Genomic DNA, 16910 nt, shown 5'->3' on the forward strand with positions numbered 1-16910 from the left:
GTTTTGTGATTTCATTCGCATCACATATGCAAAAAGTATGTATTTATTACTAAGTATGTAATAAAATCGTGTAATTAATTTGATTTAATAAAAGTGAAATTAAGAAAACGCAAAGGTTGACGCTTCCATTTCAAGTGGCCCAATATCTTTATGATGAATAGTTCAGAAGTTGTTAGTGTTTTTACTACAGTTTAGAAAATTTCAGAAGCAATAACTGCGAGAAGGAACCAGTGGGCCCTTTCGGCATGAATAGATTCAAGGACCCTCCAAATGAACCCAAGACATTGGTAAAAGTCCAAAGTCTTCATCGCTTATGGTAGGTTTTCAAAGCGGGAGCGATGACAAGCATTTCCTTCCGTAAAGGGCAGTGAATTAAGAAACTTTCAGGGGCATAGAATACTTAAAGGAGACATCGGACCCTTTCGAATGAATACATTAAACGAGCCGCTAAGTGAACTAAAGATGTTGATACGTTGGTAAAGTTCCAAGCTCGATCTCAAATGGATTTAAATGAGTAGCGATAACAAAAATTTCCTGTGATAGAGGCAATAACTCTTTAACTATTTCAAGGTGGGGGCTTTATATTTTGAAATGTCTTAAGAAGTCCTTCTACGTTCATGAACAAGTATTTTTTTCTATACCACCCAAAAGAAAAAAAAATGAAAACTCATTAAAATACATATTTTTTAATGTTCTTCACCTTTGACCTTCATGATGTTTTGATCATAGAAAAATCATTGCGAGTTGCTTTGTTTCCCTACATTAAGCCCTTATGATATTTTTGATTTTTTGCGTAAATAAAAACATGCGAAGGAGAATAATTCTTACCGCAAATTGCGTACCTGTGCGTCTTTTAGAGATCTGCACCTACTTCTTATAATGAAATCACCCGTGTATATTTCTAGCGTTCAAGCATCACTGCTGTATTTTTAAAAGGCAGGATCAAATGCCTTTATAATTTTGCTTAGCAGGATGGACGACGTGCATAAAGGATTTTGAAGAAGTTGCGAAACAAAAGTTTCAATTACGGAAGAAAAATAATAATTCACAGAACAGTATCAATAGGACAGAATTTAAACTGTGATGTAAAGATCTAAAATTGTTTGAATATATTTAATGATGCAAAAAGGTGTCCCGAGAAAAATGGAGGGGGGGGGGGAATAAAAGACAAAACAAAACAAAAGGAAGACATGTACAAAACACCTTTCCCCTGATAAGTAGAAAGACCTTAAAAAACAATGTGACTCTACGTAACAACTATTTGGTGTTTGCGATCACCCAATAGATTATTAATATGAAATACGACACCAGAAATAAGATTAAGAGTTTATGAATTTCCTATTGGTTTATAATCCGATCAAGCAGATTTATATGATCAAGTTTACAGTGGGTATTGCTATAATACATGAATATAGCCTTATCATTGAACGAGTGCGATCATGTCAACAACCTATTGCTATATAGGTTTCAGAACAACGATTTCTCTTAAGCAACGACATTTATGGATAAGTTCTCAGGGAAATTTGTATATAATAAAATATACCTAAGGTGATTTTGTCCTATTTTAATTGTAATATTTCAAGTTTAATTTTTGTTTTTAAAATAAGTAAACATAAGTTGGGGGAGGGGGGATATGCACACCCCAGACAATATTACAAAGCTGTTTAGAGGGACATAAACACGATTTCAGATTTTTAGATTTTAAGAATACAATAGTGTACTTGTGTATTTTGATTGATTCACAAAAATCTGAATGTAAGAAGTCATGTTACCAGCAAGATACAGCGAAAAAGATGATGTAATTGAAACAAAGCTTGAGACAAAGCTTTGTGAATCAATCAAAATACACAAGTACACTATTGTATTCTTAAAATCTAAAAATCTGAAATCGTGTTTATGTCCCTCTAAACAGCTTTAAAATAAAGAATTATCTTGTCTTACTTGCTCGTAACTAAGTACGTATACGTTTTTAAATATTTTTGTGTTATAAAGATGCGTCATATGTAATGTTAGCATTTTTATACACACAGTTTCAAATAATTTAAAGAACACTCGACTATCGCTGGACTAAAGGCTCCAATTCATCGACTTGTCTCTTCGAGTAAAATTGACACCCCTAGTAATAAGCTGATACAATATGACTAAAGTTAGACAACTCTGATAAGCACTATTCATGAGCAAAAAGCTTTAGTTTATTATAGGATTGACTTTATAATTTTTTTTTCATCGACAAATGAATCTAAAAACCGCATCGCAAACTTTATGAAAGCCGAAGGCTTTCATAAAAAAGTTTGCGTGCAGTTTTTAGAGTCATTTGTCGATGAGCCAAAAAATTTATACTGTCAATGCTTATAAGTCAATTTCAAACACAAATGCTTTATATTTAAGCGAAATTTATTTGTAAAAAGCAAGAGTTAACAAGAAACAAACAAGGTTATGAAATTAACACGCGGAGTGATTTACTCGAGGAGTTGTTTATTGTGTATTACTCTTGATCTGGCTTTACATTTACATTGATTGAACAATTTTGAAAAACAGAATTGTTTTAAAAAGATTTTGCTGATACATTTGTGGTTTGTTTTTTGAACAGCGATTGTTGAAACAGGTATACACTGCCAGGTCGTCGGGATATATTTTAAAAGAAAAATGATTACCTTGTATGATTTTAACACCCCATTTTGTGTTGCGTTTTGTGTATTCCGTTTGCCGGCTGTCCCGAAACTTTTTAATCTCGTCCTCGGAAACTGTTTTAAACCTTTCCATCGATGTGTTCTCAGAATTTGCGTTTTCTAGAGTTCTTTTCATTTCAGCAATTAATTTTTCGGAATTTTCGGACGCACCAGCATCATTGATTGTGGAAAAAGGATCAATCATCTCATCAATAAAAAATATCCTCATCAATTTCTTGCAGAAAATCTAAATTTTCACCATTTTCTTCAATTTCTAGTCTTTCTTTGAAATCTCCGTGCTTATCCGATTAATTATTCTTGCAGACGTTTATGTATATTTCATTTCCTGACACTTTGCCAGAAAAATATATAGAGATATCCTTCTTTTTTATTTGGAGTTATCGTTCTTGATATTTCTTCATTATATTGATTAAATTTGTCTCTCATTAAATAATTTAAGAATATTTATTGAATGGTTGTATCCAATAAATAAAATTGAATAAAATCACATCATGCATGAATGATTGTTAAAATTAAAATTTTAGGGGTTTAAAATACAAAATTTTAAAAATACTAATATAATAGCTGTTAATCTTCTGCACCATTCATACATGTATTTCTTTTTTGTATGTTATATATAAAACTAAAAAACGTTATAATATTGATGCACAGCCAATGGGTTAGTATTGAGTCTGTGCAGAAAATAAGTCGCAAATCTCTCATTCATTGAGCTATGAACGGAAAAGAGCACAATGGTGAGAGATGGGAAGAAAGTAATAAACGCATAGAATATTAAATTATAACCCAATGAATGTTCATCAACAAATATGCAAGGGAAAGACACACTTGCAAGCCAGTCAAACTATATTCATTCTAAGGGGACTAAGACACAATTTCAGATAAAAATGTTTGGTTTTGATTTTTATGAATAAAACAGTTTGCTTGTGTATTTTAAATGATTCAACAACATGATGGAATGAACTATTTCATCAATTACAAAAAGCAACATTAGATTGAAAAAAGATGGGGAAATAAGATGGCGCAACTGCCCATTTAATCTAGTCGTAAAATACAATTTCAAATTTAACTTTCTTTTCAATTAAATATATTTCATATGTGATAATACAAGTTTACAAAAGGGTAATTTCTAACTATATTTAGTTTAAAATATTTCAAAAAACGATGAGAAAAAAAAATAATTCCTTAAGTTTTGGTGGTATCGAACTCACAACCTAAAAACCCAAGCTCTATAACGTTACCTATGAAGTTACCTATTGTCTGGTGCTCTAACCACTGAACAATTTCATTCACAACAAAGAGCGTTGTTTTTAAAAATGCAACAAGAGACATTGGCCACGAATTTACGGACATATATTATTTTTCTAAAACGTTCAATTATTGGGATACAAAATGACATTTTCAAAGTATAGTTGGTCATCTCTCCACATTTTTGTTGATAAAAATCGGTTTGAATTCAATTAAACTGCATTTAGACTATAACAAAAATATGGAGCTTTGACCCACTCTATGAAAAAAGGCATTGAAGTTATAAAAAACGACACTATTTGGAGGTTTTTACACGCATACGCCAGTTTAAATCAATCTATTATAAGTATTTAAAATATTTCAGGGTTCCAAACCGATGTTACGTCAAACATACACTATATATATATATATATATATATATATATATATATATATATATATATATATATATATATATATATATATATATAAAACACTGTGCCGGATAATTATGCCAGTGCCAAGGTGCCATTTTTGCACCCGCTTAAGCTGCATATATCGAAAAATTCCAATATGCCATATGATAGATCATTGCTTAGAGAGTTTACAACCACCTTTGTTATCAGTGTATCTCACCTGTCAGGTGAGATATTTACCTTTCAAAAATAAATTCCTATAGGAAATTAATTTTTCCCATTGGAAAAACAATATTCCTGTAGGTAATTTGAAATTTCCTATCGGAATACAAGAACTTCCTATAGGAATTTCAATTCCGATAGGATTTGATAAAATCCGATAGGAAAACTTAATATCCTATAGGAAAATTACGTCTAAATCAAATTCCTACAGGAAATACCATTCTCCTATAGGAAATATAATTCCTATATGAATTCAAAAAATTCCTATAGGATTGTCAATATTTCCTGTAGGAGAATCAATTCTCCTACGGGAGTTATCATTTTCCGATGGGATATTAATTTTTAAAGGTTAATATCTCAACTGTCAGGTGAAACACACTAAAAACAGAAGTGGTTATATACTCTCTACATAATGGTCTATCATATGGTATACATGGATTTTTCCGAATCTGCATCTTAAGCGGGTGCAAAAATGCCACCTTGGCACTGGCATAATTATCCGGCACAGTGTTAAATATATATATATATATATATATATATATATATATATATATATATATATATCAGATTTAATGATATTTTAATTTTGTAGTATCTAATTATTCCTCATATGGGCATTTTACACGCTTTATTCATCCATTTTCTTTATAGCAATACGACACTTATGTTAGCAATAGCAACCGGAGATCTGATTACAAAACAAAGAGTTGTTCATTTTAACAGGATAAGCAAAATAATTGCATGATTTTTTTCTTTTCTAATGCATGTATACTTGACTGCATAGTTTTTTCATATTTCGAATAAAGATGTGTGAGATAACAAACTGAAGGTAATAATTTTAGTGCAAGACTGGACTATAAGTACAATCATGTACATTTAAATACGATTGTAAATGCTTGATAAAAACAGTTTTCCTACTGTAAGTAGCAACGTTGATCAATATCTTAACCGTGGATCTGTTATCACAAAGAGCCGCCATTACTTTATGACCTTTGACACAGGTAACAACAATTTTCGAAATGCTTAAGACCGTGCAGGTCGTGGTTTTACTTAATATAGCCAATTGTTGCTCACAATGCATTGCTACTCCGCCAAAATCCGGACCTAAGTGGAGTATATATGACCTTCTGGATGAGTTGGGACTTAAATCTTTCAGCGGGTTGTTGGAAACTACTGGATTTATGTACACGCTATCTGCGAATGCCTCAGGTTTGTAAGCGCTAGTTGATATATACACTGTAGTACAAGAACTAGAGCACGGTAAACCGTGTAGTCTTAGCCGTTTATTGATCAATACTTCGAATGCAGATGCTATACTTAATCTTAATTCTAATTCATTATCATGCTACAAATTAAAGAATTTATTTGCTTTGTCCGCTTTAACCATTCTTTTATAGTTTGATTGCAGTTTTATGTCAAAAATTAAAATTGAAACTTAGCGAGTGAACAACTAGGAGATTAGAGGGTGAAAAGGGGGGTTCTAGGAAAGTTTAACACTATCTAGTCAAATTACATACCTTTTTCATATTTAAAGAGCATCCTGAATATTAAACCTGTGTTCTACTTTTCTGGTAAAAATAACTATAAAACTTGTGTGTCCTTCTATTCTACAGTACAAAGATGGTAGGTTTGTATCACAGGTTTGAAATTTTATGACGTCAATGCTTGAAGAAAAAAACCCAACTACTTGCAGAATAATGATTCACTAATATGCGTAATAATGTTAAGTAAATCAAAATTGTCCAAGTAAATGTTCGCAGTGAGAAACATTGTATTTTACTGACAAATGAATGCAAGATCAGCAAAACTAGATCCACGTTGGCTGTGCGTGATTCTTTACATATGCAATTTGTTATAATTTTAATATCTATACTACTATATTAAAATAATAGACTCGAATTTTTTAGCTTTAATACCAATTAATCGGAAGAGTACTGTCTTTTGTTTTATATATTCTAAACATCATTGGTTCTTGAAGATTACCAATTTGTTTTTATTTTTTCTCAATCAAGCTTCGCTAATTAATAATCAACGAAAATTCCTAAAAAAATTCCGGAAATCATCTGAATTTTTTGGATTTTACAATTTTGCGCATGCGCATTACATTCACGATAAATCACGGGAGGCTCTTTATTTTATGTTTCCACAATATCACCTTTGCAAGGATAAACTCAGACACGATAAAACAAATGCGTATAAGTTTTCATTAGAATTTTTTTGTCTGTTCATCAAAGAAAATAACTCTAACACAGTGCATTTACCATAAAAAAAAAAATCCCGGGAGTTTTGATTGTCAACATGGTGTGTAAAAAACGTTGTTGAAGAAATGTTGAATTCTGCAATTATAAAATTAAACTTTTCGAAGAAAGGTATTTACAGCTTCAACGTGGTTTGTTATGAACAATTTGACTGTTATTATCAATGCAACTTTATTAATTTTCTCCAAGATCGTTTTGGAGCGATTATGCGATTTTCTGCTACATTACGGGTATATGGGAGGCAGTCACAGATTATATTATTCCAACTCAGCAGAATGTAGTGAAATTAATATCATTATTGTAGGCTTAAAGCTTGGTAATGCAAATGTCAACAATATACGGTGTGTCAATGTATCTATTTCGTAAATGTCCGATATCATATGCTATGTCAACCCGTGCACGCACGGGTCAAAATCTAGTTCCTACTAATGGAAGATGTCCTTAATATGTATCGATCGATGACTTCATACACCATATATGTCGCATTATATTGCAAATGTCGTAAAGTGTTGAATTAAAATTAAGATATATACTCTCCTTTCCGATATATTTCAGTTTATGAAATAAATATACAACATGATTAATTTGATTCCTGATAATCTAAATTTGCACCTGACAATACTACTTATTCCTGACTTACTAAAATTATTACATAAATAAATAATGTAAGAACGACAACAAAATTATACATCTGTACTTTAATTTTTAGTATCATGACGATGAAATATGTCGCTATAGTAAGCTATTTCCTGAAAATCGTTACTTATTGAATCCCCTTTGAATATACATGTACTAAACATGCAATAGTGAACTCAAATTTGTCACAAGTATGTAAATGTGCGTGTATTTTCTAAAAATGTCAATACTGTAGGTGAGAAATTCTTACACAGTTAAATATAATAGGTACTCGTATAATCCATCTTTTTTCTACTAAACAGGCCCTTTCACCGTCTACGCTCCGACCGATGACGCCTTTAATAATCTGCCGCCTTCGGTGATGAAGAAGCTGCAGAACGACGATAATTGGCGCCTGCTACACGACTTAACATCGTACCACTTAACAAAGGGAAACCTATCGTTTCTGAAATGGTCCAATAACATGATAACCTCGACACTTCTGGATGGGACCTCGATAAGACTGAACATTTATAACAACAAATCGGGGGAGGTTGGTCCGATTGATGACATGCATTCAGGAAGCTAAATAGTTAACAATCTACACATCATATATATGCCTTACACTTTTTAAATATCATGCATTTTGGTCATACTCTATAAATATCTTTTAGAATTTTTTTCCAAAGTTTTGAACAAAAAAAAAATTATTCTGATTACATTTTTTAGTCCAAAGGAGGGGTATTTAACCCTAAAATATCAATGACCTTCAAGCATTTCTTATTTCTTATAGACCAGTCTAGCACAGTGTTCTGGTTTTTTTTTTTTGACGTACTACATGTATATTATTTACGGATCGTTTTAACACGGACGCCGTGCTAATAGTCTTTACATAATGAACAATTAATTTTGTTTCTAATAATAATAACCACAATACAATCGTTGCCTCCTAAATAGCAAATTCTTTTTGCATATCAAAATAAATGTCTCGCCAACGTCTGAAAACACAAATGAATGAATATTCCATTTATCACAAAAACAGCGTCTGAAGTTCTGAACACATTTGTGTCTTATATAGAAATAATTTATAAAAAACATATAAGAATTTATGATCTTATTTCAAGCCCTCGATAATGTCGGTGTCTGGAGCCACTCTTATAAAGGCAGACCAGCAGGCAACGAACGGGGTTGTTCAGGTCATAGACAGAGTCCTCTATAGCATCCCCGATGACACAATTTCAAACTACATTCAAGAGAACAGCAGGCTCAGGAAACTAGCTATGTTGATGCAGATAGCAGGCTACCAAGACAGCCTTGACAGTAAAGAAAACAATATGATATCCTTTATTATTTAAATACTTGTAGTTGCTTTGACGATAAAATTAGCAGAAATGATTACCTTTTAAATCATCAATTCTAACAAATGAAAAAAAATGTTGGAATTTGAATGATCTGGTTTTAATTACTAGTATTCTGTCATAAGTTTATCTTTGATTTTAGTTTTTGGAAGGGGGTAGCTAATGGTCTCTAGGTCCCGGTCTGAAAAAAAGAATCAGCTGGACGATCTGATCGTCATCCGATTTGTTTTTATCAGACCGTGAGCTACAAACCTGCAGCTTGGATGAAGAAGGGCAATCTGATTGAAGCAGAGGGGACAATCAATATAACACCCTTTTTTCTAGATTTCCTTAATTATGAACCTTTTCAAATAAAAATGCACCCAGCACGCATAGTAACCAGGAATTGAACGTTAAATGAATGATTCTTAATAATAGCGCTGTATGCATGGCATTTGGAAGAGAGAGACCGTGGGTTGATAACATAAGGAATAAAACCGAGGAAGGTAGTTTGATCATTTGTATCCGATATTTAAGTGAAATGACTTCAGCTTCCTCAACTTTTTTGATCAGCATGGCATCTAAGGCGGCTAATTAGGACCTAGTTTTATTTCATTATCGGTCTGTCAGTTCAATCAAGCACTCAGCATCCAAAAATTAGAGTCATCTCACCATGCTTTGATTTTATTTTCTGTTACTTAGCATTCAACTCCGACAAATTTTAAAAGGTTTCTCCTTTCTGATATTTATTTTTTTATTTAGCTTGATTTCAGATACATGTAAAATAAATTCCATCTGTATAGTGATTTTTAAACATTATCTTTTCATCGAGAACATGGACAAAGTAATGTGCGTAATTGTATAATTAGTCACTTTTAATTAGGTAACGGTGCATTTTAACAGTATCATTTACTTTTTGCATTCACTTATAATCATTCACTCATTCTTAATTTCTTTAAGCTTTGCAGTTCATCATATATCATTATACAAATCAAACATAATAAAGTACAGAAGTGGGTATTTTAGAGGAGACCCTAGTACACATATACATATATAAGTAAAAAGGGAAAAGAATCAAAAGAAAAACATCTAAAGTTAATTACAAATATCGTTTCTCAATTTCATACTATAGTAGAATGATATATTTGCCGAGGTTACACATATCTTTAAAATTTTAGTTATTAAACAATTGCAACAGCTTGAACATCGGTGGTTTCTCATAAAAATAATCAACATCATTTATCAAATAGTGTGGTTCCTCAATTATTTTTTTCTGAGTTAATGCATTACATAATACCGGCGCGTCAATGACATCACTTTTTTAAATGTAGCTTGGAACTGGTATATCGAGTCGTTATTTCTTATCTCTTGCTAAAGATTGATTATTATTAGCCTATGCAATGTTTACCGCCTTTGCTCTTGGTGTATGTATTACGTGACTTGCACACGTCTGGTCTTGATTGATTATAAAGTACAGGGAAGTAAAAATCTGATAATAATGACGAGCAATGCAAGTTTATTAATCAATGGTAAATGCTACTCCTCATTAGCATCTGTTAATCTACATTGATATCCATCTTTTTGCGCATATTGCAAGTTTCAAAAAAGTCATTAAGGAAATATGTCATATCCTAATATATGGAACACAAGTTTCATACAAAAATGTCTTCATCTAATGGTGGCACGTTTAAAAAAATCTAAATGCGATCGACAACCTAGAATCTATCAACTTAATCTTTATGTTCTGTACAAAATGCAGGAATTTCCTTCGATACTTACTGTTTTTACAGATCAGCAGAACTTTGTGTTCGTTTTATTGGGACTTTAATTGTTACCTTTTTTTACTTTTCCAATACTAATATTTTTTTTTATTTATAGAGCAAAACATCACATTATTTGCGCCTTCCGATGCCGTCTTCGAAGAAATGGGAGCTAACTTTACAAGTCTCTTGACTAACGCATCAACCATTAAAGGTATGGTCTTCATACTGGATAATAAATGATTATAAAAGAAAAACTATTGAAAACAGAGAGAGAGAGAGAGAGAGAGAGAGAGAGAGAGAGAGAGAGAGAGAGAGAGAGAGAGAGAGAGAGAGAGAGAAACTGCTTCCTAACCACATTATATATTATAAAAATAGATGGTTTATGACATTCGGGATCAAAATGCTATATGTTTTTGCGTGTTGAACTTAAATAAAAGTCAATGATGTTCAACCGGCAGCTACAGAATCAGTCATAATTATATTCGCCACTGATCTAGTATTTTTTATAGATGAAATTTGCTAAAGAAAGCTAACTTATAAAATTTATGGAACGTTTTATTTAATCATCATTGCATCTAATCTAACGAAATGTTTTCCTTTTTCATAAAACGTGATGATAAAAACTAGAAACAGACAGCAACGTTTACATTACTGTACTTAGATTTGTAACTTGCCCAAGCCGATTATTTTTTTCTTCTTCTCCTTTTACAGGCATTATACAGAACTAATTAAAATGAAGCTCAATACACAGTAAAAACATCAGCTGATCAAAACGCAAAATCTAGAAAGGCCAAAATTGAAATATTTAGTTCACGAAATTTTAAATTGAAATAATGTACTAAAACTTAGAAGTCAGTTTGATATGATATTTTGTTTGAAAGGCGTTATGTAATATAGGTTAAAAAGTTACAAATAACAGGCAAGCTAATTATCATCACTTTTACATATTTTAACAATATACTGGCGTGCAACCAGTTCTCGCCGAGTACCATTTCTCGCCAGTACATTGTAACGTCATTTTTCGTCTATAATTTTATGTATTGATAAAATTACGTTAAAATGTCTGGCGAGAAATGGTACTCGGCGAGATCTGGTCACACGCCGGTATAGTTTGTAGAGGTAAGACCGAAATCTAAGCGGGGAGTTTGTTGATGGTATTATGATTTTTCCATGTTTGCTGAATCTTTTGTACAATTGTCTGATGCAGTGTCCATTGTACAATTCTCTTATGCAGTGTCTGTAGTACAATTATCGTATGCAGTGTCTGTTGTACAGTTGTCTTATGCAGTTTATGTTGTCCCGTTGTCTTATGTAGTGTCTGTTATACAATTGTCTTATGCAGAGTCTGTTGTACAGTTGTCTTATGCAGTGTCTGTTGTACAATTGTCTTATGCAGTGTCTGTTGTACAATTGTCTTTCGAGTGTCTGTTGTACAATTGTCTTATGCAATGTCTGTTGTACAGTTGTCTTATGCAGTATCTGTAGAACAATTGTCTTATGCAGAGTATGTAGTACAGTTGTCTTATGCAATGTCTGTAGTATAATTGTCCTATGCAGTGTCTGTTGTACAGTTGCCGTATGCAGAGTCTGTTGTACAATTGTCTTATGCAGTGTCTGTTGTACAGTTGTCTTATGCACTGTATGTTGTACAATTGGCTTATTCAGTGTCTGTTGTACAGTTGTCTTATGCAGTGTATGTTTTCCAGTTGTTTTATGCAGTGTATGTTGTCCAGTTGTCTTATGGAGTGTCTGCTGTACAATTGTATTATGCAGAGTCTGTAGAACGTGTCTGTAACGTGTCGGGCCTTGACCAGGCGTCTAGGTTCGTGTCCGAGTTTTATAGAGAATGCAAACGAAGAATAAAATGAATCTTGCCAGGTTTACTGTACAGACCATAGAACAACTAAATAGTGACACCATCTGGCTTTTAAACCCAATGCATTAAATCTAACATAAGTGCTTAAGCACAACCAAACATACTTTTTCGATTTATAAGTCTTTCTGACTAATAAGAAACTACAATAACTGTTTTTGTTGGGTTTTTTTAACAAAATACTTGAATAACTATTTTAATCATTTGACATTTTAATTACACTATTTACAATAATTACTGATAAAAAACAAACAAACAAGGGGATATATATCTGTCAACCGTTTCAGAACAATTGTCTTATGCAATGTCTGTAGAATAATTCTCTTAAGCAGTGTCTGTGGAACAATTGTATTATGCAGTTTCTGTTGTAAAATTGTATTTGCATGTAGTGTTTGTGTACAATATAACTGTATTGTGTGTTAACTGCTGTACAGTTGCATTTTGAAGTGGCTGTTGTACAATCATATAGTGCTGTGTTTGTTGTACCATTATAATTATTATTTGTACAGTTATCCTGTTCATTATTGTTGTACAGTTATACTGTATGGTGTCGCACAATTGCGTTATGAGATATTTGTTGTGCATCAATGTTGTACTAGATGCTATCAGTTTTTTAATTGTAATATATGATGTGTTTTGTGCAATTGCACTGTTGTGCAGCTGCACTGTGTGGTATGCATTGCGCATTTCATTGTACTGTTATTTGTTACCAGCTTTATTCCGAAATCACACGGTAAACAACACGTTTTACACCAACGGCCTTAGAATTCTTGACGGCGGATATATTACTAACTTACCTGGGACAAAGCTTCCAATCAAGATAAATCAAGGTAATTGTGACGCACGCAAGCGCAAGTTAACGAAGGGGCAATTCAATTAAAAAATATGTTAATGCAATTTTATCAGAAAACAAATATATAAAATTAATCATAAATGACTCATTTTGTGATTTTTTTTATTTGGGGGGGGGGGGGGGGGGGGCAAAATAATGCAAATGCTAACGCTTAAGTCCTTCAAAATAGTAGCAGTTCTTATTTCAGAGTATTTTTTTTCATTTAGAATGAACGCCTCATTTATTCATGTATGAAATATGAAAAATATTACATACAGTTGTATTTAAAATTTTTATTATACGCACTGGATAGCAAAACAGTCACTGACAATGTTCTTGATATATATGTATAGAACGGTTTCTTTTGTATTACAAAATGGTGGGTTTTTTTTTTTTATAAAAAGTCCCTTTAGCATACTTTGTAAAATATTTCCGTCATTTTTCAGTCACTTTTCGGTTGTCTTGCTGTAAATTTTGAATTTATGATGTAAATACATAGTTTACAACATGACAACTGTAAATTTTGTATTTACACCTACAACATGACAGTTAACTGAATGACATTGATCAAGTTGTGCATGCTCCTTAATATACAACAAGTGCTCCTTACATTCATTGTAACTATGCTCCGAATTATTTTACTTTAATCAAGACCGGTCGATTAGATAGTATAGAATGTTTTACCATTTAATCACTCCAAAAAACAAAATAAAAAAAAAACCTAAAGGAAATAAATGCTCATTCTTTCGAAATAAGGAGTACAGAACAACGTAATTAAACATGGACATTAAAAAAAGAGAGCAGTATTCGACTATCGGTATGATATAGGCTGACTGAGCAATATATTCAGATTATTCATATAAAAATAAACATTACTATCGAGAACATTAATAATTAAAAATATGATGTCACAATGACGTCACAAGTGCCTTATGACGTGGACAAAGGAAAAGAAAAGGGAGGAAATCTTTTAAACAGTAAATAGAAGTTCATTGACATGCCTGTTATCTTTTGTATATTACACATTAGTGTATTTATACAACAATCGTTAAACAGATATACATTCATACACACATTTACAATCACGGCTGCAAAAACTTACAAGCTCGTGGACACTGTGGCAAAGCACTTGTTGTCACAAATTAATATGCACTTCGTCCATATTTATTCAATCACCGCCCCTTATCATTTCTTCCAAAACATATGATATTCAACATATTGGATTAAACATCACAAAGCTTAAAATGAGAAAAAATCCGTATGAATTAAGTATAATGGTACTGCAAATACAATATAGAAATAGCCAAGCTATATTCTCCAGCATGGTGAACATTTACACATGTCCGGATATAAAACCTCCTCTGATATTCAAACCAGATATATTATTTTAGTATAAACAAGAGCGATACATTAAGCAAACGATATCAACTGAAAAACAAATCAGGGTATATACTCTCTGCACAGATATTCTTTAAAAAAAAGCATATTATGTTTGATATACTCAACTGACGTTAAGGTCAAGATCTAGTAAATGAAAGGTGCCTACAGGTTCATAAGATTAAAGATATAAATTCTTTCGATGATGCTTCATAACAATAGCTTTGTTTCACAGGGTGTACCGGTGCTATAATGTTTGGTGAACACAATGAAAAATCATGTTTTAAACTGTCATTCTTGATGAAATATGAAGGAATAGAGGAAGAAATTCCGGAGTTTTGTCCATTTTGGACAAATGAAATATATCTAGAATGCCTACAGTCTCTCCAAAAATGGAATTAAACAAGCTCTTGGCCTCCTCTTTAAAATGATGTCAAATTGAATATAGGCACCGGGATTACTTTTCCCATGATTTAACATAAAATGTCAAGAAATTGTTTAATTTTCTACATAATTCCTTTAAAGCCGTAAAGTACGGGAAAAAGATTCTTCAAATCAATTATGACATCATAATGGTTCTAGCACCAAAAAGACACTCTGAAATCATTTACTAGATCTTTACCTTAATATCGATAACATCAACATGTTACTGTGCTTAGCCTGGTCCCAAAAGTTAACGAACTTTGATTTTTTTTCCAAAGTACATTAACTGTTTTTCGAAGTGATTTGTCAAAATGCGCGCTCATTCAATTTGTGTTGTTCCAAGGGGAAATAGTGCTTGAATAGAAAAATCATTTGTTTTCTTTGGCGTCCTTGGTTTTTCTTTTAACACGATAGGTGTGACCAATTAGCAAAGGATGCTCACTCCTTTATGGCACCTGATACTAACTCCATTTTTTTTTAGGTCTGTGTTTTTCTGCTCCTGTTTTGTATTTTTCTTTTGGACCTTTGAATTTGAACACTGTTCGATATCACCACATTCCATTTTTAATCAAAGACAGGAAAATATCTTATGTACAGATGCATTTTAAATAAATGTACTTAATAACATTTATTATATATGTATTGTATAGGTTAAAGTTTTTAGGTAAATAAATATCAAACAATCAAGAAGTCAATCATTTCTGTACCATTCGAACAAGGGTTTGGACTTTGGGTAGATGTGCCAAACAGAAAAGCGACTTGGGCATATCAATACTGTCCTTGTGCTGAGATTGTGCAATCTTTGCAATTTGTACTCGAAATCGGCGTTATGTTTAATTTGTTTTGATTTAGATAGATAGTTACGACTATCAAAAGTCAAAGGTCATGCTCAAATGGTTCTATTTGAATTTTTTTTTTTACAATTTCTGTAGTTCGGCTACTAAATATTTTTACATGTGTCGATTTTTTAATTTTTTTTTTAACAGGTGTTTATGTGAGCGGAGCTAAACTTGTTGAGGAGGATGTCTCTTTGAAGAATGGAGTTCTACATATAATCAATAAACTCTTATAAAAGCATATTAAATTGTTTTATGATGCGACTGCGAACACGTAAATGCTTTATTTCTTATATCCCTTAACTCTGGTTGTTGTCAATCGTTCTGTTTGTCTATTTGTATACTGCATTAAATATTACCGGTTTATCAATATTTCTTGATAAAAATGGCGTTTTGCTTTTAATTAGGGGGCTTTGCTCGCCATCCAGCAAAGACAAAAAAAACAATATACTATCATAGTAAATTTCTGTCCCGTTCTGAGGCTACGGGGATAGAGTACCGTCAAAAAAAGAAGGGAAAAAACATGGAAGATAAAGTACAAAAATCAATTAAAAAAGCAATTGATGGTACGTTAGATGTATCCAAAACGAGGATCAATATAGCATAGATTATGGTATATGACCAGAGGAAAACAACGTCTAGAGCGGGCTCCAAAACACACACACAGGACAAAAATCACGAAGTGCCAGAGAATGAAAAGAACGGAATCCTTGAAAATTAATGAAGGTCTACAAGAAACCTTCAGTGTGAATGAATGAAGCACGTAAAGGCAGAGCAATTTTTGGGTAACATTGACGCTAATTGCAGCAAAATGCGTGTACATGTAGATTACCAAACGCTGTTGCGATATTTATTTCTCAATTTATTTGTCATATTTTCATAATTCAAAATGGAAGACGGGAAAACGAAATAGTTCCTTAGTAATTAACAATAAGGCCAAGCCTTATCTTACTCGATAAAAACAAACACTCTCCACGGTGTAGATAAGTTGATGAAAAACGTAATTAAGATATTGATCTTTAAGTGTGTTGCAATGTAGATAGT

The 16910-nt window shown here is 32.3% G+C and overlaps 1 protein-coding gene across 1 annotated transcript; it reads left to right on the forward strand.

The window, feature by feature from the left end:
• The first annotated feature begins 5521 nt into the window (after positions 1-5521).
• LOC105332084 (transforming growth factor-beta-induced protein ig-h3) lies at positions 5522-16232 on the forward strand. Its single transcript, XM_011434522.4, has 6 exons — positions 5522-5761; positions 7749-7978; positions 8550-8745; positions 10641-10736; positions 13112-13228; positions 16017-16232. Exons 1-6 carry the CDS (start codon positions 5572-5574, stop codon positions 16100-16102), a joined length of 915 nt encoding a protein of 304 aa, XP_011432824.3. The 5' UTR covers positions 5522-5571; the 3' UTR covers positions 16103-16232.
• The last annotated feature ends 678 nt before the right edge of the window (positions 16233-16910 follow it).

This window comes from Magallana gigas, chromosome 4 (assembly GCF_963853765.1).
Source record: "Magallana gigas chromosome 4, xbMagGiga1.1, whole genome shotgun sequence".
In the NCBI taxonomy this organism is placed as follows: Eukaryota; Metazoa; Mollusca; class Bivalvia; order Ostreida; family Ostreidae; genus Magallana; species Magallana gigas.

Bases quoted from the DNA above. Each gene is read 5' to 3' on its own strand.
- LOC105332084 (XM_011434522.4), top strand. From the start codon at position 5,572: ATGCTTAAGACCGTGCAGGTCGTGGTTTTACTTAATATAGCCAATTGT. The intron at 10,737-13,111 runs GTATGGTCTTCA...ATTTGTTACCAG, and splicing joins TAACGCATCAACCATTAAAG to CTTTATTCCGAAATCACACG. The intron at 13,229-16,016 runs GTAATTGTGACG...TTTTTTTAACAG, and splicing joins TCCAATCAAGATAAATCAAG to GTGTTTATGTGAGCGGAGCT.